The sequence below is a fragment of the Myodes glareolus genome, chromosome 1 (genome assembly GCF_982192425.1).
Source record: "Myodes glareolus chromosome 1, mMyoGla1.1, whole genome shotgun sequence".
NCBI lineage: Eukaryota > Metazoa > Chordata > Mammalia > Rodentia > Cricetidae > Myodes > Myodes glareolus.
The window spans coordinates 47,259,525-47,286,920 of record NC_142026.1 but is presented as its reverse complement, the minus strand read 5'-3'; the positions used below and the strand labels follow the sequence as shown (position 1 = coordinate 47,286,920).

At 45.4% G+C, this 27,396-nt stretch overlaps 1 protein-coding gene across 1 annotated transcript in view; it reads left to right on the top strand.

Moving 5' to 3' along the window:
• Nucleotides 1–27,396, top strand: part of Rab31 (RAB31, member RAS oncogene family) — a 129,919-nt gene that overhangs the window by 70,773 nt on the left and 31,750 nt on the right. The window contains exons 4-5 of the mRNA XM_085695833.2: nt 14,017–14,088; nt 15,461–15,567. Of these exons, the coding sequence (XP_085551959.1) occupies nt 14,017–14,088; nt 15,461–15,567 (179 nt within the window). The remainder of the gene's footprint in view (nt 1–14,016; nt 14,089–15,460; nt 15,568–27,396) is intronic.

Sequence of the window (27,396 nt, the reverse complement as noted above, 5' to 3'; positions counted from 1 at the left end):
GAGTTATTAATGTATTCTACATAGTAATCTTCTGCCCAATATGTATTGAGCAGAAACCCCTCTCCCATTTTAAGCTCTCCCCCCATTTTGTTTTTTGAGACAGGTTGTTTTTTGAGCCCTGGCTATTCTGGAACTCACTCTGTAGACCAGGCTAGTCTTGAATTCACTGAGATCTACCTGCCTTTGCCTCCTGAGTGCTGGGATTAAAGGTGTATACTGCCACACCCAGCCCTCAAGGTATTTGATCTTTCAGCCAGGTCTTAGATCCATTTTTAATTGATTTTTATTTTTGAGAGACCAAGACGTAGCTTAAGTCTTGTCCAGGTACAGATGCAGTCTGAAATTGTATACCCCGACATTCCATGCATATACATTTACAGTCCTTCATAATATATAGTAACCTTATTGATCTTTTCTTAATAATTTTTGTTTGGAATTTATTTGGTCAGATGTAAGATTATGTCTACTCTTGCTTGTTATCAGCCCCCACCTACTTAATACATTGACTTCCATCTTTTTATTTATATTCTGAATGTGTCTTTGATAGTGAAATATGTTTCTTGTAAACGGCAAACAGTTGGTTTAAAAAAATTCAGTTTGTTAGCTGGTATCTTTTACTTGGTGAGTTCTTACAATTAGGATTGTTATTGAAGGGGCATATTAGTCGGGGTTCTCTAGAGGAATGGAGCTGACAGAATATGTGTGTGCATTGAACATATATGTATATGTGTTACGAATATATAATTGTGGCAGCTATTCTTGGTTGTCAGAGTGACTGTATCTGGAATGAACTATAATCCAGAATACTTGTGTTCTGGATCTTGAGGTGGGAAGACAACAGGCCTTTACTGAAGATCATGAAGCTGGATGATATACATCTTTAGTCCAGTTCTTGAGGCGGGAGGGAACACCTTTAATCTGGGCTACCCCATCTGCTGGAAGCCTATATAAGAACATGGAAAAAGGAAGGGTTTGTTCATCTGCTTGCCTTCACCTTGCCAGCTCATCCATTCCTTCACTGGCATTGGAACCTGCTTCTTTGGGATTTTAGCATATACAGAAGAGCAGCGGAGACTCCCAGCCTCATGGGACTGAGCAATGACTAGATTCTTGGACTTTCTATTCACAGTTAGTAATTGTTGGACTCAGCCCGTAAATCATTCCAATAATTTCCCATATAGATGATACACACACACACACACACACACACACACGCACACACACACATTCGTTCTACAAGTTCTATGACTCTAGAAAACCCAGACTAATACAATATACATGCGCATGCGAGCGTGCGAACACACACACACACGCACACAGAGTTTATTAGAATGGCTTACAGGCTGTCATCCAGCTAATTCAACAATGACTGTCTACCAATGGAAGGTCCAAGAATCCAGTAGTTAAGTCTGCAAGATTGGATGTCTCAGTTGGTCTTCAGTATATACCAGAATCCTAAAGAAGTAGCCTCTGATGCCATAAAGGAATGAACTTGCCCGTGAGAACCAGGGCAAGCAGGTAAAAAGGGCAAGCAGAAAGCTTCCTCCTTCCACATCCTTACATAGGCTGCCAGCAGAAGGTGTGGCTAGGATTAAACGTGGATTTTCCCCACCTCAGAAGATCTGGATTAAAGATGGCTCTTCCCACTTTAAATGATTTAATTAAGGAAAATCCCTCACAGATGTACCCAGCCTCTTGGGCTTTTGTTAATTCCAGACGTAGTCCAGTCGATAACCAGGAAGAGCCACCAGGTTGCTGATTCTTTTAATTTTGTTATTTCCCAGCTGGTCTGAGCATCATTTGTTCCTTTCTTTCTCTCCAATGCATATTAGAAGTGTATGGGTTTTCTGAGGCAACACAATTGAGTCTTTCTTGGCTTGCCTTTGTTCATCTACTTCTCTCTCCCATGTAATTCGTTTTTGCTGCACGCTGGGTTGCTGGTCGTCAGTTGCTCTAGTTTTTGCTTGCCTGGAACAGTCTCCGCCAATGATTTTCACAGATAACTTCAGAGGGTAGAGTACTCATGGCTGGCTGTTGTTCACTCTTCTGCCTTTTCGGCTTTTAGCATCGCTGCTGAAGGTCATCGTTCTGATGGACCAGCTTTTGTTTGTGACTTCGGTTTTATTTTATTTTATTTTTTTAATCTTGCAGCTTTTAATATTGCTCCTTTCCCCAGCCTTTTAACTATAAAGTGCTATAGAAGGTTCTTCCCTGGTCATGTCTGCTTGAAGTTCTAAACAGTTCTTGTTCTTGGATAAGATTCTTTCCCCAGGTTTGAGTAATTTTGCTAGGACTTCATGATTGTGTTTTCTGTACTTTTATTTTATATTATATTACTTAACTGTACTCTCTTTTTGAAGCAAATTTAGGTAAGGTTTTATTTTAGGCTTAAGTATGGTGCTAAGAGAGGAGAGAGAAACAGGCAAGAGAAAATCAGCGTGCAATACTGAATGGATGTGGGTCTCTCCTGTCCTCTATTGGCTTCTGAGTGCTGTATTTTCTCACGCTTGTCTTCCGTCATGCTCCCTCTTGTGTTTGCTCTAGTGTACTGGTGATGTTTTTTGATTGACTTTCTCATTTCTAATATTTCTGGGTGTAAGGTTTTTTTTTTTTTTTTTTTTGCATGTGCTTTGTTTTTGTTTTGTAATTTCTCATCTGAGTTCCTGACTTTCTTACCTGTGCTCATGAAATTTTATCCAGATCTGGAATTGATTCTCTCGTTCATTGATCTCACTGTACCCTTGTTGAAGTCCTAGGTCAGTTTTACAAGTGGAGTTTTGAATTCTCTGACATTTCATCCATTTCAGGATTTTTATGTGTGGTACAAAATTGTTAGGATCTTTAGAGGCATTGTCTTAACTTGACTTTTTGTTTGTTTGTTCTTGTTTTTGTGGTTTTATGTTGCAATTTGTGTAGCTATGGGCGTGAATATTCCCTCCAGCTTTAGTTTGGGGTCAGCTTAGGGAGACCATCTCCCCGAGGACGAGAGTCCAGCACTGCTAAGAGAGGAAGCAAACTGCTGTCAAAATGACACAGGCGGCTCAGGACGGGGAGCGGAGCCCGATGAAGCCGAGCATCAGCTCCGCTACAGCGTGAGAGAGGGCAGAAGCAGTACGGGTGTATATTTACGCTTGTGCCTCGACTGCACAGGCCAGATGTCTGTCAGAGGTGTCTCCTTGTTGGGGCATCTCTTTCTCTGTGTACCAGGAGCCTCTGCTGGCCACACACAGCTTTGCAGGCTGTGGGTGAGGCAGGACCTGTCAGGCTTCGATCGGCACACCACACCTCGGCTGGCTAATGGCCCAGCCCGAGGGGTGTCTCCTACATGTGCTCTGGAGTTGAGAAAGCGAGCAGAGCTTCTGGGGTCTGTGCTGTGGGGTCAGCCTCAGTGCTTTCCCCAGTGTGAGGCTTTCGGTGTGAGGCTGTGGAAGTCAAGCACCCTGCCGGAACGTCTCAGGCCACCAGGAGTGAACCTCAAAGCAGGTGACTCCAGGCTGACCGCAGGCCAGGGCTGTCACTCTCTGTGGTTAGCCTGAAGTGAAAGAGTCTGCCCAGCAACCCAGGCCAGGGCTGTTGACCACAGTGCCCTTCACTGCCTCAGCTGAATTTCTCAAGATTCGCGCATCTAGCCCGCCTCTCCACAGTGATCTTCCATGGCCACCTCCTAACCAGGCTCTGAGGCAGATTGCCATTCTCCCTACTCGATGACGGGTCTCCTCTCTTCAGTCTTCAGGATTACCTCAGTCCGAAACAACAGGTTTCTTCCATACGGCACGAGCTACATGTAACCCTCATAGGCAAAATGGTCCTCATCATAGTCTACTTTCTGTTGCTATGATAAACACCATGGTTTGGGGAGGAAAGGGTTTATGTGGCCTTCAGTTCCAGGTCACAGTTCATAGCTGAAAAGTGAGGGCAGAAACTCAAGCAGGAACGAAGTAAAAACCATCCTTGCTGGATTGCTATCTGTTTCCTAAGTGGCTCAAGGTTGTGTCAAGTTGGCAGTAAAAACTAAGTCACACAGACCTCCTCTCAAATTCTGACCTGTTACACAGCATTTATTGTCTGACCAGATTCTCAGCAGGATCCAGGACTCACAAGAAGTGTAGCTTGTCTGTTTAAAGGATTGACTTACATGTGCCAGAAATAAAAGACAATGCACGATACTTATTTCAAAGGCTTTGGTAGAGCCATGTGCCCGGGACGCATGCCTTTGTTCCCAGAATTTGGAGGCAGAGGCAAGCTGATCTCAGTGAGTCAAGGCCAGCCTGGTCTACAGAGTGAGTTACAAGATGGCCAAGGCTACACAGTGAGACCCTGCCTTGAAAAACAAACAAACAAAAAACAAAAAAGAAAAAGAAGGCTTTGATAGGAGAATGGAGGTGAGGAGTAGGTTCTAACACCTGTGTATGTACCTGTGACACCTGTATGTGCACCTGTGACACTTGTGTATGCACCTGTGACACCCATGTGTGTACCTGTGTCACCCATGTCTGTGCATCTGTGACACCTGTGTGTGCACCTGTGTATGCACCTATGACACCTGTGTGTATACCTGTGACACCTGTATGTGCATCTGTGACACCTGTGTGTACACCTGCGACACCTGTATGTGCATCTGCATGATTGGAAGCTCTTTGAAGACCTCCACCTCTCTTCTTTACCATGGGCAATTTAGGCCCATGTTGGGCTGTTGTTCCACTCTACAGGGCATTTCCTGAATTTGGGTTCCATCCTCAGGGCAGAAAGGAGAGGACGGAAGGGAAAGGCACAGCCTACTTTCTGGGACACTAATGGCCAACACTGAGCACTCTCTAACTGCACAGAGTTTCAGCTGCATCTGGTGACACAGGAGGGTGATGAAGGGTGATGGGTGGGAGAACCAGAATTTTAGGGCAACCCCCACAAGGTAGGCTCAGCTACCTATCTTGATATGGCCTCAGAAAAAAACAGACAGTGGAGAAACCAAACCAGACAAACAACAACAACAACAACAACAACAACAACAAACACACACACACACCACAAACAAACAAACAAACAAACAAAAATACCCCAAACCAAAAAAACAGAGAAATGGTGGGCATGGTGGTACACATCTGTAATTCTAGCACTCAGGAGACTGAAGCAGGATTTCCACAAGCTGAGGCCAGCCTGGTCTACATAGTGAGACCTTGTCCTAGAAAACCAAGCAAGAAAGTAAAGGGAGAGGGAGGATGGGAAGGCAAACAGCGAAGATTAAATCAGTGCAGCCCTGTTATGCAGAGCAGACAGAAGAGTGCAGTATGGGCTTGGAGCTAGAAGAATCGGGTCAGGAGGCGTAGGCAATGAAGCAGCTCTGGTCAAGGTGTGGCCTTGCCAATTCCTGACTCATCTCCAGTTCTGTGGGAGGCTCAGGAGTTTTTCTGCCTGGTGTCTTCAAGGTGACTACTTGGGCCTGAGGCTGATCTGCCCTTAAGGCTACTGCAAGGTTAAAACAGGGCTGCCTTTGTGCCCTCAGCCTTGAAGATGACTGTAGTGTGTGGGGCAGGCAGGCAGGCAGACACTCCTTTAGGTTGCTGAGGGACGCCTCCTGTGAACAAGGACTCCCGAGAAGGCGCTGTGTCTGTGCAGACTGACTGCTTAGCAGCCCAACCCTGTGCAGAGGTTGGAATGCTGTGGGTCCTGGGGTGACTGACCTTCCCTTGAGGTAGTTCTAGCCCTCTGGAACAGCCATTCCCTGTCCATCTCTACGTCTGAACCAACAGACAAAAATCCTGTGACCAACAGATAAAAATCTTTGGGAATTCATTAGCTTAGCTGACCACTACCTTCTACCATGCCCAAAGCTGAGACAATATCTTGGGTCCCAGATAAAGCTCTAATCTTGCTGTACCTCACTCTTTGATGCACCCCAATGTATTTTAAACTTGCCTTGATTTATGACTTTCTTAGTTCTGTAAAACTATAAAGCCTAGACAAAACTGCGTCTGTACTGGGACATGGCATTTGGAGTAACCTCAGTCTGTGCTCCCCAGGCCATAGTCACTCCAGAATAAACTCAGATTCCTTTTTAAGATTCTCATCTTAGAGAAAAGCCATGGTGTTTGTATCGGTGCCACGCAGAGTCAAACAGGAGTTTAATCTGAAGTAAAAGAGACAGGCACGGGAGGAGGAGACAGGCACAGATGGAGGAGACAGGCACAGGGGGAGACAGGCACAGGAGGAGGAGACAGGCACAGGGGGAGGAGACAGGCACAGGAGGAGGAGACAGGCACAGGGGGAGGAGACAGGCACAGGAGGAGGAGACAGGCACAGGGGGAGGAGACAGGCACAGGAGGAGGAGACAGGCACAGGAGGAGGAGACAGGCACAGGGGGAGGAGACAGGCACAGGAGGAGGAGACAGGCACAGGGGGAGGAGACAGGCACAGGGGGAGACAGGCACAGGAGGAGGAGACAGGCACAGGGGGAGGAGACAGGCACAGGGGGAGACAGGCACCGGAGGAGGCAGAGTGCCTGGCCTCACCCTTCTTTTTGTTTCCTCATGGGCCTAGTGTGGAGTCAGTCTTTTTCTCTGGTTTTGTTAAAAGATAACAGGTGACTGTTATCACTGGCTATTATTTTGGAGCTTTAGGAATTTCCTGTGCTTTCAAACACCCTGGAATCTGAATTGAGGCTCATGACTTTGGGAAACTGTGGGGGGGGGGGAGAGTACATTTTTACATCAGAGCAAATTTTTAAACATGTATGATTAGTCTAGTACTTGTAGGATTCTAGTTTTTTGTACCATCTTTTTGTTGTTGTTATTATTATTTAATTCTGGGAATTGAACCTGGGGCCAGATGCAGCTAAGAGAAAGCACTCTACCACCACACTAGCTATACTGACTCGAAAAATGCTAGTCTTGGAGCTGGAGAGATGGCTCAGCAGAGCGGAGCACTGGCCTTTCCTCCAGAGAATCTTGGTTTAGCTCCCAACACCCATATGATAGCTCACAATCACTTATAACTCTAGCTCCAGGGACCTGAAACCCTCTTCTGAGCTCTGCAAGGACCAGGCACACTGCTGGCACACATTCATGCAGGCAAAACATTCCTACACATAATATAAAATAATCTAAAAACAATATCAACAGCAAGAATGGACATCTTGCCTGTCCTGGTGGTGCACGCCTTTAATTCCAGGAGGCAAGGGAATACGTAGTGAGTTCTAGGGCAGCCAGAGTTACACAGTGACTCTAGAATATTCGTCTGTGCCCCTCTTAGTGGGAGGGTCCTTTGCTCCATATTGAATCATTGTCTATTGAAGAGGGTTTTTAGGTTGTGCCTACAGAAAGGAGGCAGAGGAAGCTTTTGTTTCTTTCTCTTTCTTGCTTTATGTTTTGCTTTTTTTGAGACAGGCTATGTAGTCAAATCTGTCCTGTAACTCACTATACAGATCAAGCTGGTCTTGAACTCACAGAGCTCTTCCTGCCCTCTGCCTCCTGGGATAAAAGACATTCTCCCCCACTCCCAGAATAAGGAAGTACTTTTGGCTTTCTTAAAAAGGAAAGAATCAGGACCGCGAGGGGTGCATTCACCCACTGATACAAGGGGACTGATCGAATGAGAGCTCACCAAGGCCAGCTGGACTGGGACTGAACGAGCACGTGATCAAACCGGATTCTCTGAATGTGGCTGACATAGGGGCTGACAATGGCAGTGGGTCTTGTTTTGTCTGCATGTACTGGCTGTTTGGGATCCTAGTCTGTTTGGATACTCACCTTCCTAGGCCTGGAGGGAGGGGGGAGGAACTTGAACTTCCCACAGGGCAGGAAACCCTGACTGCTCTTTGGACTGGAGAGGGAGGAGGAGAGGGAGTGGGGGGAGAGGGAGGAAAGGGAGTGGGGGAAATGGGAGGGTATGGGGAGAAGGGGAGGAAGTGGAAATTTTTATAAACAAACAAATAAAAAAAAAGGAAAGGAAGCTGGGGTGGTGGTGGCATTGGTGGCACATACCTTTCATTCCAGCACTTGAGAGGCAGAGGCAGGTGGATCTCTGTGAGTTCAAGGCCAACCTGGTCTACAAGAGTTAGTTCCAGGGCAGGCTCAAAATCTACAGAAAAACCAAAAAAAAAAGGAAAATAAAGAAGACTTGTCTTGATTTTGCAGAAGTCATGTATCATGTTAAAAGCAGCTTTTCATTAGCTCAGAAATATTAATACAGGGCCTTGGCATTATGGTGGCATTGTGTAGTGCTAACCACTGTTAATAGTTCTGTCCATTGCCCCAGTCCCTTTTCTGTCCACTCCTCCATTCTGTCAGGGGTCAGGATGTGTGAACAGGCATATTAACTAGGCTCTTTACTTTTCAGTGAAGAGAGGAGGTCTGTGTGGAAACGGGACAGAGAGATCCTTCATTGCTGTCTTTCCATTCAACGTCTGCCAGCTGGGAATGCTGGGAACGGCAGGAATTTTCTTCTGCCACCTGCCTTTGTTGCAATCCTCCCTGGCCTTAGGCACCTTTTGGCTTCTGCCCTTGACTCCCCTGGCCTTGACTGTGGCTGCCCAGAATTCCTGGGGAGGGCTGGAGCTCTTAATTGGGAGCTGGCACCTGAGGCTAATCTGCAGACTGGCCACAGACTGGCATTGTCCCCAGCTACCTCTGACTCTCCAGGGAGAGATCGTACTCTGAAAGTCATTCTGCAGAGTCCACCCTGCAAGACCCAGGACCTGAAACCGGGGGTGTCTGGCCCGGGTAATTCTCACCTGGGGAGCAGGACCCAGCTGGAAATGCGTGTGTCTGGAGACTTTATCTTTTCCTCTACTTCCCACTTTGCTGTTTTGCTATTTGTGATGTTATCACATGCGATTAAATAATTTTCCTGAAGAATTTCCTAGTATAATGCACTTACTGTATTATAGAGGTGGGAAATAGTGAGGGGAAAGAGGAGAGAGAGGAGTGTGTGTGTGTGTGTGTGTGTGTGTGTGTGTGTGCGCGCGCGCGCATGTGTGCATGTGTATTGTGTGAGTCCAATCTAAATAGAGACTCCAAAATACCTGTGTACTTGGAGTCAACAGTTCTGCCCCTTACAGCGATAATCAGAGATGATGCCCAGAGTTAGAGAAACTTCCACCTGCCATTTTTGTTTGTTTGTTTTTGTTTTTCAAGACGGTTTGGTTTCTCTGTATACTTTGGAACCTGTCCTGGAACTTGCTCTGTAGACCAGACTGGCCTTGAACTCACAGAGATCTGTCTGCCTCTTCCTCCTGAGTGGTGGGATTAAAGGCGTGCATCACCACCACCCAGTCTTTTAAGTTTTATGTATTTCTTTTGTCTACAGTGTTCTTCCTGCATGTATGTCTGCAGGTCAGAAGAGGTCACCCGATCTCATTACAGATGGTTGTAAGCTACCATGTGGTTGCTGGGAATTGAACTCAGGACCTCTGCAAGAGCAGCCAGTGCTCTTAACCTCAGAGCCATCGCTCCAGCCCCAGCTGTCATTTCTAAGCCCATCCTTTCCCCATTCCCATTTTATAAAATACAAAAGCCAAGATCCAGCCAGGCCAGGTCTCAGGATTTTCAGAGCCTTGTGCTCCTCACATTGTTCTAAGATCCATTGTGAAAAACTAGGTTCATATTAGTTCATTAAGATTGTGTATAAAAATGTTTTAAAAAATAATAGGAATTGTTGAGTTAAAACCGAAATAAACAGATTTCCCTCCTCTAGAAATATTTCCAACCGTTGGTGTGCTGATAATACCTTGTCGGCCTCTGGGCAAACAGTATGTGTTGGGTTCCTCAGACTTATTTGATCAGGAAACCTTTCTCCCCAGACGGCACCGTGGGGCTGTTTGTTCTTCAGAAAACACCCATGGGCCATCGAACCTCTTGTACCATTTGGGTTTAGCTATTGTCCAGTATCTTGTAGGACTAAACCAAGATCCATGTTCCCATTCCCTCGTGAGGAGACCTTGAGACTGTTTTTGATTCTTTGGTGTAACTAGAATAAATTCCGGTGGTTTGGTGACTGCTGCGATTATTACCTTAAGAGGCAAGATCATATCAAAGAGTCTGGGCGTTTGTCAGACTTGAAACACAGCGCCCAGTTGCCTTCCAAGAAGACCTTACCCCGCCCCCACAGCTTGAAAATTGAAGGTCCACATGCTGAGTGTTGTATCCTCTGGGTGGTGCTGTTGGAAGGTGGGAGACCTGTGAGCTGGGGCCTTGTGAGAGGTCTTTATGTCACTGGGGTCCTGAAGGGAGTTTGTGGGATCCAGGTGACTTCCTCTCCCTCCGTTGTTCTGTGGCCCCTCCTGGAGTGAGTGGCCTTGCTCCTTCTGTCGTCTGCCTCCTTACTACAGGCTGAAGTGAAAGGCCATTAGGATCGGAACCCCCAAACTCTGAGGCCAAAGGAGCCTCTCCACAAAGTTCAAAGTACGTGAAGGTCAACCCTTTCCCTCTTATGATGTTGACAACCACAAAAAAAAACAAAAACAAAAACAAAAAAACAGTCAGAGCTGTCGAGATAGCTCAATAGTTAAAAATGGATGTTGCTTTTCCAGAGCCACTGAATTTGGTTCCCAGCACCCATGTTGGACAGCTCACCATTGCCTCTGTAACTCCAGCTCCAGGGGGATCCAACTGGCATATACTTGTGTGTGCAAGCGCACATGCACACATGCGCACATGCATGTACACACACACACACACACACACACACACACACAAGTAATAAAAATATAATCTTAAAAAAGTCACATGCCGGGCTGGAGAGATGGCTTAGTGGTTAAGAGCACTGACTGCTCTTCAAGAGTCTCTGAGTTCAATTCCCAGCAACCACATGGTGGCTCACAGCCATCTATAATGTAGACCTTGCGGGCACACATGGAAGGAATGATGTACATATAATAAATAAATCTTAAAAAAAAAAGTCACATGCCCAAAGAACACAGATAACCATCAAGAGGCAAATTGGCTTTCCAGAATTGTCTGTGCTGCTCCTAAGTGATTAAATGCTACCTGGGAGTTACCCAAACACTGAAATCTGAAGCCTGTATTTTGTTGGGTAGCTGGCGAAGGGTTGAAATTGGCATCAGTTGTGTTGACTTTAAAATAGACTTCCAAGACGAGGTTTTAATAAGAAAGCTTTTACCAGCCTCCTGCAACCGTGACCTTTCTTTCTGGAAGAGTCTTTTGCGTCATCCCATCGATATTAATTCTGACCTCTTAGAAAGGAAATTATACCACAGCAACCGGTGGCTGACCGTAGGTGTTCACTTGTGCTCGACTTGTGTGGGATAAAAGATAAATATTGTAGGCCAGAAATGAGTTATCTCTTTGCCCTTCACAATTATTACTGTTTGGTCAATGCATTATTGAGTTTCAGGGTGAGACACTAGCTTTGAATTTATTTAAACCCCTAGGTCTCCAGCAATAAAGTCCTTTAAGTGGCTTCGCCAAAAGATTTATTTCAGAGTGGTTCCTTTGTGGGGAAGGAATAACGCATTGCGTACTGAGGGCTTTCAATAATTCATAGACCTGCACGCCATTGGCTGTTCAAGAGGCAGCTTTTGGCGGCAGAGCCCGAAGGGAAATCTGTGTCATGTGTCTGCCTTCTGGGAAGTGAGGCTTGCACTAACTCTAGCAGAGACTTGTTTTAAAAACAAGAGGGGAGGGGGACAGTAAGCACAATGGGCAGAGAGGCCACATTTTATGCAACCTCTACCTTTAGCAAAGCCGGGTGTTTATAGATAATGCTTTTTCCTCCCATGAACAGAAATTTTGACTGGTTTTGATCCACCAGGAGTGCATTGCCAAGGGTGGGCTGAACGTGAATCCTCGGAGCTTAGCATTTACGACAGACAAGGTGGGGAGGTCTGTGGATGTGGAAAAGATGGTGGCATCTTGTGTTTTGAGTCCTGAAGTGGTGTTTGTAGGCAGAGGAGCGTGGCAGGGTCTCTGCCTCCGTTCAGCCGAAAGCTTGGCTCTCCCTGAACACCGTACTTTGGTCCCCTTCTTAAAAGTCACCAGACTCCAGGGTGGCCTTCCTTCAGAGTGTAACACTGGAAGGAACATCCTGTCCCCTCTCCTGATCCAAGCATGCTAGTGAGAAGTACCTTGTGGGACACAGAAGAAATGAGGGCAGTTTTGTTGTCTTCCAGGAGAACTACAGGATTCATCTTCCCATTCCTCCCCCTCTCTCCTTCATGCCCCAGTAAAAATAGCTGGTTTTTGATTAATTTTTTGAAATACTTTATTTTGTGTGTGGCTAGGCTTTGGGGAGGACATGTGGCCATGCCACACTATACACATAGAAGTCAGGGGGCAACTTGTAAGGTTCAGGTCTCTGTAACTATGTACGTCCCTGGAATTAAACTCAGGTCTTCAGCCTTGACTATGCTCTCCCTCTGGCCCTGATTTATTTGAACCTAAAGATAGTTTACTTAAAGTTATTGTGAGATTCATATTAGAGAGCCTTTAAATGTACATATTACTAGAAATTCTGCAGCTAACATCTTGAGGATGATCGTGTGATACTGGCATTTGGACATTCCCTGCTGTTCACATTTTCACATTGAATTATATCATCTTTGCTGCCGTCAGACATTTCCAACTTAATACTTGTCAAAAGAGCTTTTTTTCCTTTAAACAAAAATTCTCCTCTTCATTTCAGCAGTTGCGGAACATTCCATTGTAAACACATGTCTTAGTCAGCCTCAGCTGTTAGAACAACATGCTCCTTAGTGGACGGTGTAAAATAGACCTTTCGTTGTACTGGCTCTGGACGTAGATCCATTGGCATCCTTACTGTCTTGTGAAGGCACAGACAATCTCCTTCGTCTGTACCCTTGCACGCTGTGTGTGGAGGGCTCCAAGCCCATCACGGAATCCACTTCATGACCTCATCTGACCCCAGTGACTTCCCACCTGACCTCCTATGACCTTCCCTCCTAAAGGCCATCATGTTGACAAGAGGTCAACATTTGAGTTGTGCAGGGCACACAGTACTTTATCTAGGATATTGCACAGTGCAGCAACGAACCTTCACTTTCTCCTTTGATTTTCCCCTCCATCATGACATAGGGAAATGGCTTTTCTGTGCATGGTGTTCACTCTAGAATATATTTCCTATAAGTAGACTTCTGGGCTGAAGGGCGCGTATCTCAGCTTCTGGTATATCGTTGGGACACTGTGGGACTAAATATCATCCCCATGTAGTAGATGAGAGTGTCTCCCTCCCCAGACCCACTCCAACACACAATCTAAGGCCTTTTAATGCTTATTAAATTAATAAATACCGAATCATTTTTAGTTCATTCTTTTTGTTAATTGAATGAGTTTAAATATTTATTGGTAACTTGGAGTGGTTACTTGTATAATCATCTTTTTCATTTCCCTCTTGAACTTTCTTTCACTTACTGGCCCTTTCCAAGACTTTTTTTTTAATTAAAAAATACAAATTGAGACTAGGTCCTCCTTAAAATATGCATGCAATGTATACATTTAGAGAATATTACCCGTCTTATTTAAGGATGAAAGACTCCAGTAGGCAGTGATACTTAGGTTTCTGGTTTGGAGGATGACACCCATCTAATATGTCACCATTAGCTGACCTTGGTAGGCAATAAAGCTTTACCTGCTAAAACTGGCAGTCAGCCGAGGCTCAGGGCACATGGCCTGCTCCTCCCCCGTGGCTCTGCAAGGGCCTAGTGCTCTTTCCTTTCATTTTCTCTCCCCTTGAAGTTAACTCTTCCTTGCCACTTTATGAGATTGTCCTAGGTCAGCAGAGAAAAGAAAATTCAGAGGATTCAACACTGAAAATAAATTCTGTGCCTGGCTTTTGGTCAAGAGGCCATTTCATGGTCTATAAACCACAAGTGTATGTATAGTTGGGAAGCAGAGTTTATTATTTAATATACGTTGTAGAGAAGTCTGGAGGGAGGGGTGGTTTAGAGCTCCTGCAGAGACGATGCATCTTAAAATTTAACATGTGGTGTAGGATTGTTTAAAGTCTGTTTGTTCACTGTGGCCTAATCTGCTCACCGCTTTCGGACAGTTTCACTCGCTGGCTCCCATGTACTATCGAGGATCGGCCGCAGCCGTCATAGTGTATGACATCACCAAACAGGTAAGAATGTCTTTCGGCTCCAGATGCCACTTGTGGGAACTGTCCCAGAGACACCAAAGCAGCCTGGCACATTGTGAGTCTTGCCAGCAGCTGACAGTGTGGGAGGCAGGGACAGAGAAAGCTGTGTGTCTTCCGTTCTTCCCCCACAAAGCAGCTCTGAATTATTTTCTCAATTATGAAAACAATACACGTTCATTTTAAAACTGACACCCCCCCCTTTATTTTACTTTTTGTGTATGAGTATTTTGCCTGCATAAATATCTGTGCACTACGTGTGTGCCTGGTTCCCACAGAGGTCAGAAGAGGGCACTGGATCCTTCGGAACTGGAGTTACAGATGGTTGTGAGTTGCCATGTGGGTGCTGGGAACCCAACCCCAGTCCTCTGGAAGAGCGACAAGTGTTTTTTTTTAACTGCTGAGTCATCTCTCCACTCCCTAAAACTGAGCTTCTATAAAGGCAAGGCCATGTCTATTAGCACTTTCCTTGAAAACATTTTAAGTTCTGACTGTTTTACCATTATAGGTTATTTCCTGTTACTGGTTCAGTTGCACTGTTCAAATATCAGAGATAATATTTATGTATACAAAAGTGTTTGTAGTTCCCCACTTATCTGTGGTTTGATTTTCTGTAGTCCTGGTTATCCAAGACCAACTCCCACCTAAAACTATTAAATGGAAAATTCCAGAAACAAGTCACTTGTTTTAAATAATGCGTTATTATGATTATTCTAGTTTGTTACTGTTAATACCTCATTGTGCTTAATTGTTTTCTTAAACTGCACCATGGGTGCTCATGGGACAGTGACACATTGTTTCCAGGGTTGGTTCCAAGCCACAATTTCAGACATCCACTGAGGACCATGGAGTGTATCTCCTGCAAAAGACTTTAGCAGGAGTGTATTTTGAGTGTTTTGATTTAGTGGCATTCCTTTTGCCACCGCCCGCCCCCCCGGCCTGGTCCCTCTGGAATGCTGGCCACTCTCTGATTCATGGCTGTTATATTCCATGAATTCCCACCACTTCCACCCAAATGTTCTGTAACTTTGGCCTCTGCCCTGGAGCTGGACCTAAACAGATGCATTTCTCTCTTGAAGCAAGCATCAGTATCCACTTGATTCTGATATCCTGGTTCCCACAGTGTCAAGGCTTTTATTTCTGATCAATGCTACTTGCTGCAAAAACTTAATAGTGTGACTTTTAACTTCTTCAAGTTTTAACTTTGAAAGAGGCATCTGTTATAGGCCGAGAAGTTAGCTAATGTTAACTAAGTGCCCCTTACAAACATTTTTTCCCACTGAATTACATAGGGTTCTTACATCTGCTTGTTTGAAATGCATTGGCAGATCTGTTCAGTGACTCATCTTGTTTTTAGGATTCATTTCATACCTTGAAAAAATGGGTTAAGGAGCTGAAAGAGCATGGCCCAGAAAACATTGTGATGGCGATTGCTGGGAACAAATGTGACCTTTCAGATATCAGGTAAGACGTATTTCAAGTGTGTGTGTGTGTGTGTGTGTGCGCGCGCGCGTACACGCGCGCACGTGTGCATACATTTCATATCTCCCATCCCCAAACGCCTCTGACTGAAATGGAATTATGTCTTTGCTTATGTTTCTGCTCTCTGTGTAATGATTTAACTGATAGCCCCTCACCTGTGGTAGTCAGCGTGATATGATTCAAACAGTAGAATTATAGGAAAATGACAGCAACTTGATGGCCCCTATAATAGTGAATGTTAACTGTGTAGCTGTGCGGAGCATAGCTGTATCAGTGCCTCTATTTATTGTTGGACTAGGTTGTTTTGTTACCTTTTTCTTTGTTATCATTACAACTAATACAGTTTTAGTAACACTTTCATATACAAATGGCAATGAGAAGTCTTAGTGTTTTCATGTTTGTCTTCGATTTTAACCTAAGGATGTAGTCCAGTCTATATAATGCTACTATTTTGATTTAATATCTTAATATGATACATTTTAGGGCAGCACCCCAAATGGCAATGGCTTACCGAACTTCTTGACCTTATGTCTTAGTCCTTTTTCTAATTGTTATATCAAAATACCCAAGACTGGGTTTTTATAAAGAAAAGAAGTTCATTATGCTTTGCCTAGAGTTTCAGTAATGAAACGCTGATGGCTATATTATATATAACATGGTAGAGAATTAGAAAGGGAGTGGAGGCCATATGCAGAATTGATCACATGGTGGGCAAGGGCACAATGAGATCCAAGGACTAATTTCTCTCTTTTACAACAACCCATTCCAAGGAGAGAAAACTACACTGATCCCTTCTGAGGGTTGTCCCCACCATGACCTAACCACCATCCATTCTTCCAGCATGCTTCTAGCTCATGAGCCTTGAGGAACACACCAAACTGCATATCAAACTGTAACGAGTAGAGAGTGCATTAGAGACATGATGACGAGCCTGTCAATCCAGGCTGTTAAGATGGCCGTTTATGAAATGAATGCTACTTCAGAAGGTTACAGGTTAGTCATCCTCTCTCATGACAGGGCCATTTCAAGACTACAGTGGATATCCGAAACTATAATCTACACCATACCCCATGTATGTTTTGACTTCTTTCTATATATAAAAGTCTATGATTAAATTTATTTTATATATCAAGCATAGTACTAAATGATTTAGAACAGCAACTAATAAAGTAGAATCGTTTGTAATAATAAATATAGTAAAAGCTACATAAAATGTAATGAATTATTTATTTCTGGAAATTTCCATTTGATATATTCTGACTCAATTGATTGTGGGTAACTGAAACCCTGGGAAGCAAAAACACTGATGGGGGATATACTGTTGCAAACTTGTTTTGCCTCTATTCCCTTGGCTCTGAGTTCTCAAGAATTCCAATCGTGGGTTTTCATAAAGACTACATCATGCTTCTAGTTTTGACATCTAAATATGATTAAACCAAAATGAAATAAGCATTGAAAATGGATCTTGCAAAAGTTCTTAACGTGGCATTTGGTAAATTGCTGTGTCTTTGTGTTTGCAGACACATTGTATCGCATTGCATCAGGTAGGTTTATAGTACCCGTGAACGCCACTTAATCGCTTATTTTTCTGGGGGTTGGACAAGTCTTTAAACTCTCCAGACTTAGTTCAAATATCCTTCCTCTTTCTTGTAATCCTGAAGCAGCTGTTTTGGCTGGTGTTTCCCGCTTTGGGTGGTCAGTGGACAGAGCCAGCTTTGGTGAAAGAGGTGGGTTCATCTGACACCTCACTGTGGTCACTGATAGAGAAAACTCCCCCTCTTTCTCGTTTGGGGGATACAAATGTACGTGCATGTGTGCGTGTGTGCCCATGCACAGTGTTGGATTGTAATTTAAGAAGACAGTGATTTTTAATTGAATGGGAGAGTTGTTTGCTATGTGGAGCTAAGACCTAGCATGTTAATTTTAGGGAAAAGGGAGGTGAGAAGATGTTGGTAATTTCCACGTGATCCAAACAGGCCTTCCCCTAGCTCTGGGGTTCGGTAGGTTCCAGCCAAGCTGTGGAGAAACACTGATCTGGCACTCTCTGTATTTCAGTTCCCCACATCTGACAAGGACCTTGTGGCCCATTGAAGGGATGTGGCCAATACAAGACGGGGAGGGTGGGGGCTCTTGATGAGGGACAGCTTCAGGCTAGCACAGACTGTCTCTCATTCCCAGGGTGGACTCACTGGTGTTCTCTGCAGACTCCTGCTGTGTGCACCACAGGGTACACGTCCAGCTAAGATGACCTGGCTAACAACCCACCCCTCTCACCCCTGACTGTAAAATCACTCAAAACCACTCTAGCCCCAAAGGATGACGACCCAACATCACCCAGCTACCATCTCCAGTGACACCATCAGGGCCTCCAAGGCTGGCAAAGTGCCAGCTTTTCTGCTCAACTTCCTTTGCGTTTAGTTTGGCCTCAGTGAGACCGGAATCAAGCTCGTTAAGAACCCGCAGGTGTTCAAAGCCTGGCATTATGTCTTTTTTTCTGTATACACAGTCATTTGAGAGGGCACTTGTTTTGATTATGCAACAAAGGAAATGACCTATTTTTGTAGTTCTTGTTCAAACTTCTGGATAGGTCAGTGAGAAAGATTATTTTATTTTACAAAATGAATAAATTAATCTATCTATCTATCTATCATCTATTTATGTGTATGACTACCATGGCATGCTTGTAGGGGTCAGAGACAACTGATGGGGGTTGGTTCTTCTAGCACGTGGGTCCTGTGGATCGAGCTCAGGCTGTCAGGCTTGGCAGCGAGCACCTTCACTCACTGAGCCACCAGTGTTGGATGAGTGTCTTGAGGTTTGTTTTACGGCTTAGCTGTGCTAAATCCTAGATAATGTTCTGTGGAAGCCTCAGGCCAGTAAGAGGCTCCCTCTTACCCCCACCCCCGTTTGTGTCTGTGGTGTCTAAGTGCCTGTGGAGGTCAGAAGCTGAGGTCAGATTTCTTCTTTGGCCTTCTACCCTGAAGCAGGGTGTGTGCTGAACCCAGCACACCAGTTTAGCTAGTATGGCTATATAGCTTGCCCCGGAGATGACTCTCCACAGATGGGCTGCCATGGCATGACATTTGTATGTATGCTGGGCATTCATATTTAATTCTTTACACATGCATGACCCGCGCTTCCCCACCCAGGCATCTCCAGTCCTCCTATCACATTTTTTTTAAACGCCCTTTATTTCCATTTTATTTTATTTTATTTCTTCAGTGGAAGCAGAGATTGAATTTAGAGCATGAACAAGTTGGGCTGGTGCCCACCATGGAATGGCTAAATAAGCCATGGGCCTCACTGAGTTGACCACACTGGCCTGGCACTGTTGCTCCCCTGGCTTGTCTTCCTTTAGCTGAGATTGTGGGTCTGTGTCACCAGATTTGGCTTGCACACCTGTTTTTACATTTGCCTTTTCCCTTTGAAGAAAGAAAGAGGGAGGAAGGGGGGGGAGAGAGAGAGAGAGAGAACACCAGCCTTCTGAAAATAACACCGCTTTAGCCAGAATTAAATTTTTTAAAGTTGTCCTAATTTTTCAGGATTGCATCCTTTTGTGATAGTTGACATTAGTGTTCCATTTATGGTGATGATATAAAATTTCTAGAAAATTTTTAATGTCGGCTTATGTTTACGACTTTATCTACAGGGAAATATTTAAAGAGCACGTCGGGAAGACCTTAAGTCTAATAAACAGACTTAGCAAGGTTGTTGACTACAAGACACAGATAACTGTTACGTTTCTGCTTATTAATAGTGAGTATGTAGAAACTGAAATTAAAAACACAGTATCTTTTATTCTTGCAATATATTAGCAAGAACATGAAATATTAGTAACATACAGGATCTGTGTGCTGAAAATTATAAAATGCTCATGAAAAACCAAGTAAGACTTGAAAAATGGCCGAAACATAGCTGTGTTTATCCATTGGTGGTCTCAGTGTATTAAAGGTTTCTGTTTTCTCCAAAATGATGTCTAAGTTTAAATGAAATTCCTGGGAATATCTCACCAAGGATTTTTGATAAGCGTAAACACACACATTCTGGGGCTAGGGCGATGGTGGTGAGGCTAAGAGCGCTTCTTTTACAAGCATGAGAACCTGAACCTGGGTCCCCAGCCCCCTCTAAGAAGCAGCCAGTGGTCCCTTGCCCCTGAACCTGCAGGGCCCCAGTGACGAATAATCTTGTCGACCTTGTTGGGTGGAGGAGTGTTCAGGCAGCTGTAAGGCACACTTCTGAATGTGTTTGTGTTTCCAAGGAACTGAAGATGGGGAAAAGAATATGACGTTGGGGAACAAAATTGTGAAGAGACGTTCAAGATCATTATTGATCTGTCAAAATGGCTAACTGGAAAGCAGAGCCAATGCCTGGTGGTGTTGGCGGGGTGGGGGTGGGTGACAAGATGGCTGAATAAGTAAAGACACCGGCTGTGCAAACCTGACTCCCTAGGTTGGGTCCCAGGAACCCATGGCAGAAGGAGATAAAGTTGTCCTCTGACCTCCACAGACACTCCGTGCCATTCGTGTACCTGTGCTCGGGCACTGTCATACGCACACAAATAATACTACTAATAAAATGTTAGTGGGAATATAGCCAGGCAGGTGGTTGATGCTGACCTGGTGCGGACAGAAAGTACTGCTAGTGAGCAGAGCCCATCTGTGAAGCAGTTCAACAATCTCGTGCAAAACCAGATCTATGATTTCCATCTAGCCAAGCAACCTCACTCTTGGGCATCTATCATAAGAGAGTTGATGCTTAGGTTCATAAGAAACCTACTCACAAATATTCATAGATGTTTATGGTACCTTATCCAAACCATAATGAGCCTAGATGTCTTTGAGCAAGTGACTGGCTAAACAGATTGTAATGAACTCACTCCAAGGACTGCTGCACACACATACATACACACACACACACACCAGACTACAAGTTGGATGAATCTTTGGGAGCCTTGCGCTGCGTGAATAAGGCTATGTGAGTGAGCTTCTCATTAATGTAACAAATACCTGGTGTAAGTCAGCTTACAGAGAGAAAAGGTTGATTTTTAACTGATAACTTTGGGGATTTGGGTCTGTGATTGGTTGGCCCCTTTGCTTTGGGCCTGTGCTGGTGCTTTATTGTGGCAAACAATAGGCTTACCTCACGATTGGGAATGAACCAGACCCAAGCTTCACAATGCTCTTCAAAAGCAGGTGAGTAATGACCTCACTGTGAGAGTTGCTGCCTCCTCCAGGATCAGTAATGAGGGGTTACTTAGAGGAGCAGGGATGAAAGCCCACACGGGCACGGATGGTGATTCACGAAAGCTGGAACCCAGGAGCATACTGTGTGACTCGTGGGAGGCTTAGGTCAAGTAATTCAGTCCAAGCGGCTTGGCTGCTGTGAGTCCTCAGAAGCCTTCACTGGTTAGATAACCAACCCTGAGAGAAGGACCAGCCTTGTGCAATTGGTTAGTTTCAGGGCCTTTCTGAGATTAATGAGCTGTTTACTTTGTAAGTCTTGAAAGAGTCTCTCTCAAGGTGAAATGTTTCAGTTTGGAGTTACTAGCTATACAAACAGGAGACTGTAAATAGCCCTGGGAAAAACAATTAGGCACAAGTCAGTGTTAAATCTCATTTGCAATATTATGGGACAGTCTGCAGAATGTAACCAAACTTTTTTGGGAGCATTGTTTTTTGAGACAGGGTCTTGTGACACCTGGGATGGCCTTAAACTCACCATGTAGATGAGGATGACTTTGAATTCATCTTCCTGCCTCTGTCTTCTGAACGCTGAGGTTATAATAGATGTGCACCACCACATTTGACTCTTGGTATTATTTCTTCCGCTTGTTTTTTTTTTTTTTCCTTCACTTTATTTTCTTCTTACGGGGAGAGGCAACAATGTATGCATGGAGGTCAGAAGGCAGTTTGAGGGAGTTGGTTTTCTCTCTCTACCCTGTCAGCTCTGAAGATGGAACTCAGATCATTGGGTTGGGCAACAAGCACCTTGCCCGCTGAGCCACCTTGCTGCCCACCCTCTTCCTCTTGACAGAATTAATTTCACTAGGAAGCTCAGGATGGCCTTGAACTTGTAATCCTTTTGCCTCAATCTACTTGACTACTAGGAATAGAGAAGATTTCCATTATGACAACCTTCTTAAGGCGGTGATGTGGGCCGGGAAGTGGTGGCACACGCTTTTAATCCTGGCACCTGGGAAGCAGAGGCAGGCAGATCTCTGTGAGTTGAGGCCAGCTTGGTCTACAGAACAAGTTCTAAGACAGCTAAGACTGAGAAACCCTGTCTTGATAAAAAACAAACAAACAAACAAACAAACACAAAAAGATAATGGTGTGTGTGGAGACTAGACATCAGGATTGTCTTCTTCAGTGACTCCCTAGCTTAATTTTTGACACAAGATCTCTCACCAATTTGGCTGGACTCGGACCTTCCTCTCTTTGCTTTCCCCTAAAGCTAAACATAGAGGTACACACTGCTGCACACATCTGGTTTTATTTTGAACATACATGTGGGGATCCGAACTCAGGCCCCTGTGCCTGTGCAGCGGAAGTCGTTACTGATTGAGCCATCTCTAACTCCCCTCGGGTGCTATTTCTTATAACTGCATGGGAATCTATAATTATGTCAATAAAGATTCAGTAAATAAAATTTTGATTTAGACGGAAAAAGATTAGTGGTAAATGTATGTATTTGCATTTTTGCATACATCATTTACTTTTACAACAGAACTTCTGAAGAGAGTTTGGCTGACGTTTTGCCAGCATCCTGAGTGAAATGATTAACTAGACTGTCTCACCACACACAAGGCACAAGAGAAATACAGGATAATGCTGTTAAAAGTTGGCACTTAGGGACTGGCCTTTGCTAGAGCATTTGCCTAGCTTATTTGGGGCCCAGAGTTTGATCTGCGTACACACACATACACGCATATGCACGCACACACACATGCAATGTACACAAGCATGAGTGCATCACCACTACCAAGAAAAAGAACTCTAAAAGAAGAAAGGGGAAGCCTGGTACATTGGTCTTTGTCCAGAGTGTGTGTGTCTCCCTGAGACAGAAATAGTCTGGCAGGCGACAGGTCTGTGACCCTACTGGGCCTCTGCCTGTGGGGAGCTCTCTGTGGCAGGAGAATCAAGCAGTTGGTCAGCCAATCTGGCTGCTCCAGATTCTGCCTGCTGGCATGACACTTCTAGGGAGTGAGCCAAATCTCCAGGTCCCAGACCTTATTCCAAGCCTGACCTCATTTTACTCTAATCCCGACGTGATTTGCTCTTCCTTAATTCCCAGAAAACTGGATATTTCCATCCCTCGGGGGGTTACACGAGGACAGTTTCTCTCTCTGTGTGTGTATCTGTCTCTCCGTCTCTGTCACTCTCTCTCTGTATGTGTATATAAATGATCTAATGATCTCAACTAACAGACATTGGTGGCGTAAGCGTGTTGGCCCTTAAGAAGAGCTGTGCACAGCATCTTTGGAGAGTGGGATGGGCCGGCAGTGAATTCAGTCTTTCAAATCCAGCAGAGGCCGAGGAAGGCATCTAGAGCAGAGGGCTCGGCCGAAGAGACACCTGTCTCGCAGTCGGTGTGCTTCGTGGGCATGTGTGCCCTAGAAGATAGTAGAGGTTCAGTAGCCCTCATCCAGAATGCCTAGGATCAGGGTACCTTGGAGTTCAAATTTTACAAAGATTTTCATATACATAAGGAGCTGTCTTATACGTGGTTCTAAATTACACGGGATGCAGAAAAAGACAAGATCTCCTGAGTAAATTGGGAGCATGGGGACCATGGGAAAAGGTAGAAGGGGAGAGGGTAGAAGAAGGAAGGGGAGGGGAGTGGAGAAAAGTATATAGCTCAATAAAAATAATAAAAAAATAAAAACAAATAAATTAATTAGAAAAGAAGAGACCACAAATCTGAGTGAGAACAAGAAGGGGTATATGGTAAGGTTTTGTGGAAGAAAATGGAAGAGAGAAGTATAATTAAATAAAAAAAAAATTAAAGAGCTGTCTTGGGGATGGAACCTATATCTAAATGCATATACCTTATAAACACAGCCAGAGAGTAATTTTATACAGCATTATAAATGGTTTTGTGTGTGTGCGCATAAAGTTTTGTGGTATTGAATTTTCTGACTGTCATGTTGGTTCTCAAAAGAGCCCCCGACTTCTTGGGTTTTGCATGTTTGGGTGAGGATGGCTCAGCCTGTCTTACAGGCCTGTCCTGCTCCTCAGGGTGAAAGGCCCACATCATTCAGTATTTCTAGCCTTGCTCCTGATCTCACTGGTAGTTTTTCTCAACTTGCCTGGAAAAACCGTAAACAAAAACTTCCCTCCCTGGAGCGGTAGAAAGATAGTCAAAGGACCAGAACCACAGTAAAACGTCAGTGCTCTGGCTAGGGCATTGGGGTGGCACTCACAAACTCATAGCGGCTGGCAGAAAACTGAGCCAATAAGCAGTCAGCCATAGATGGGGAAGAGACACATGGGGTCCGCCCCGCCACCCCCCCACCCCACCCCACCCCACCCCACCCCCGCCCAGAGGACTACCAGGGGAAAGGAATTATTATCTTTTGTGAAGTAGCCGCGGCTGCCGAGTTTGCTCACAATCCATTGGCGACTTATATCCGGTCCCGTACATTTAGATCCGAGCCCATTTAAACCCAGGGAGTTACAAAGAAAAGCAAAATGACGTAAAAGTGGGCTAGGGCCTGGGGAGGGAATGGTTGGCAGGGGTCGGGGACGACAAAGCAGGGTGGAGCAATGCATGTGATTGGAATTCATCCTATACACGTATGAAATTGCCAGAGAATAAAGTGAGATGATGGGGACCCCAATGACGAAGCTAGGACAGGCAGCGGCCCTCAGCCTGAGGCGCGCAGTCTGCGCGGCAGCGGTGGGAAGATGCTCCCGGGATCTCTCACTGGGTATCACTTCCTTCTTTCCCGCCCCTGCCTTGACTACCAGCGTTGACCTTGGATAAGAGCTCTGGCCTGGGTCCCAGAAGCCTGACTGCTTCCTCCCCCCAACACCCAAGCATCTGCTGACTCAAAGGATTGCAAAATTGGGGACATTTAAAGGACTTGCCAATATTGAAAGAAAATAAGAACCTTAAGTGCCCCAGACATGGATGACTTGGGTGGCAGCTGCTTGTGGAGCCGTCAACAGCATAAATGTGGAGAGGAAACCGATCAAGACGCAGGGGAGGCTGCCACGTGTGCAGAGCAAGTCGCATTTGGCCAGCCTCATTCCAGGCATCCCTAGCTCCCCCAGGCAGGTGGGCTTGGGTTCGAGATAGAAAAGGAATCTTCCTTTCATTGAGTCAGGGGAGCCCAGAAGGGTGCTGCATGGCCTCCTAGGCCTGGTGAAGAAGTGAGACAACTGAATGAAAAGAGAATTAGATAACCTTTCCTCCGTGATTTAGAAATGCCATGAACATAGGACTCCATAGGGAACTTTTAGGAAATGTGAGTCTGAGAGCCAGTCGCTGAGATTATGTATGGAAAAGAAAGGTAGGGGGTTGGGGTCATGTCTCAACATGTAGGGTGTACAGGTGTAGGAGGAAGGCACCCATTGCCCATCTGTGACCTCCACCCGCTCATTGCACACATACTCAAATATAGAGTCTCCACCCTCAACACACACAAAGAGATAGAGATACAGAGACTTTTCCAAGTGTTTCCAAGGGTCCCTGAAAAAACACTGCCCCGAGTGACTAGGATTTACAATTAGAAAATAACAGAGTGGGCCTAGACACACGTCTGGCCACACCCACCAGGACTCTTGTGCCATCCAGGTCCTGTGGAAAATAAAAGCACATACTTTTTGAGATCCCATTTATCATTCCCGCCACTAGGGCCCCCCACAGAAGCAGCTCCAGTCGCTCTCTGCCCCTTCTCTTACGGATTTCATAAGATTGTTAGGATGATTGTTAGGAGAAAATGTGGGATGAGATGGGTTTGTCCACACCCAGTTAAGATGAAGCCACCTCCAGAAATGAGGGCTTCCTTACACCCACCCTGTACTTGGTTGCCTTTGACTACACAGGGATGAGGTACTATACAGGGATGAGGTGCCCTGGCAGTGGTATGTGCATGAGACAAGCTTCAGGTATTTCAGGAATCTTCAGCTTCAGAGGGCAGCAGGGCCAGCATCTTCAATGTCATGGGTAGAGGGACCTGTGTTGCCTGCTCCTGCCCTTGGTCTGTAAGCCAGAATTGCTCCCTGTATTTCCTTCACAAGCCAGCCTTGACCCGCAGCGTGGGTCAAGCTTCCCCTTCCCCTCATAACAGGTTCCTCGTTTGACCTTGTTTTTCTGATTGGCAACTTTTGACTGTACAGATCCCTTTGGATGATTCCAGAAAGCCTTTCTCAGTCTCTTGGATGCTAGCTCTGCCTAATCGGTTCTGTGTAGTGTGAGTCACTTTCTGAGCTCCAAGGTCGCCTCTTGATGTCCCACGTCCTTGGATTTCCCCATCATTAGGGCTGGTGAGGGGAGGAGGAGAGCCAGAAAAAGGACTGGTACAAGGCCATCAGACCAGGTTCTTTTATCTTATGAGGGGTATCGGTGGGAAGTTATCCAACAACAGCGACAGGGAGTAGGAGGGCTTGGGAAAGAAAGGGGCCCACCTTCTCAGATGGTGACTCATGAGTTTGAGGGGACCTTGTTGTCACTGACCTCTGACCAGGACTCCCCTCATCTCCCCATCCATGGAACCAGCAGAGTCCTAGGGATGATGGCAGACATGTTTTGTCTTCTGTGTCATGGTTGACTCTAAGCTTTACAGTGATGCGCGTGCCTCTGAGAGGAGCACCGAGAGAGGAGGAACACCGAGAGAGGAGGAGCACCGAGAGAGATTGCAGGAGCTGCTGCCATGAGTCAGGATGTGTTCTTGGAGAGGAGGTTGTTCATGAAGAAGAGGCATCTGGGAGCAGAGTAAAAATAGGACCTCTAGGTAGGAAGAAAGAAATTGATTTGCTTAGTTCTCTGCCATCCAGTTACTAAATAGGCTTTGTGTGTGCAAAGCCCTGTGGGAACTCTGAGAAAGGACAAGAGGTGTGTCTTAGGGGAGCCTTTATCCGGCCTCACCCGTTCCCTCACAGCCACACAGGCAGTAAAAGGATGTAGTCCAGAGAGACAGGGCTGTGGGATGGTGGACCCTAGGAGGGCTCTGATGGGTGACTCCTGCCAGAGGCAGGGTAAGGAAGGATGACCTAGGTAAGAGGCAGTTCTGCCAGCAGAAAGTTCCCTACCAGAGTCAGAGATGGGGGTGAGCAGGGCTTGCGTGATAGGAGAGAGGTCATGAAGAATATCCACCTGAACATGGCGCCATGTGGAGAGGGTGGGAAAGACAGAAAGTGTCTGGACGGTGTGCTGAGTAGCCAAACCTTTGATGTTGGGCCAGAGTGGCTCCTACCTCCTGCTCTTCAGACCTGCAGCAGCCATTGCCTAGCAGCCAGGATGCTGTCCTCTCCTGACCAGCACTGACCTCGGGCTCCTCCTTATCACTGTGCTGAGGTAGACACTGCCAGGTCAAGATAGAAAACCAGTTTGCCAGCCTTGAGGTGTGCTGAGAGAAGAGTGTTGGGTTTCCCAGGAAGCTTCCCGTGTAGCCGAGAGCTACAAAAGGGGACCTCCTGTATCCCAGAACATCCCACAGGGCCCACCAACTAGGGCAGCAAACCACCCAGAGCTCAGTTATTGAACATTTTTAATAAAGTTGACATTTCTAGAGAAAAATATGCTTGGAATATTTTACTAAAACTTAAAGTGCTTAATTTCTTACATACAACCCTAAAAGCTACCCTA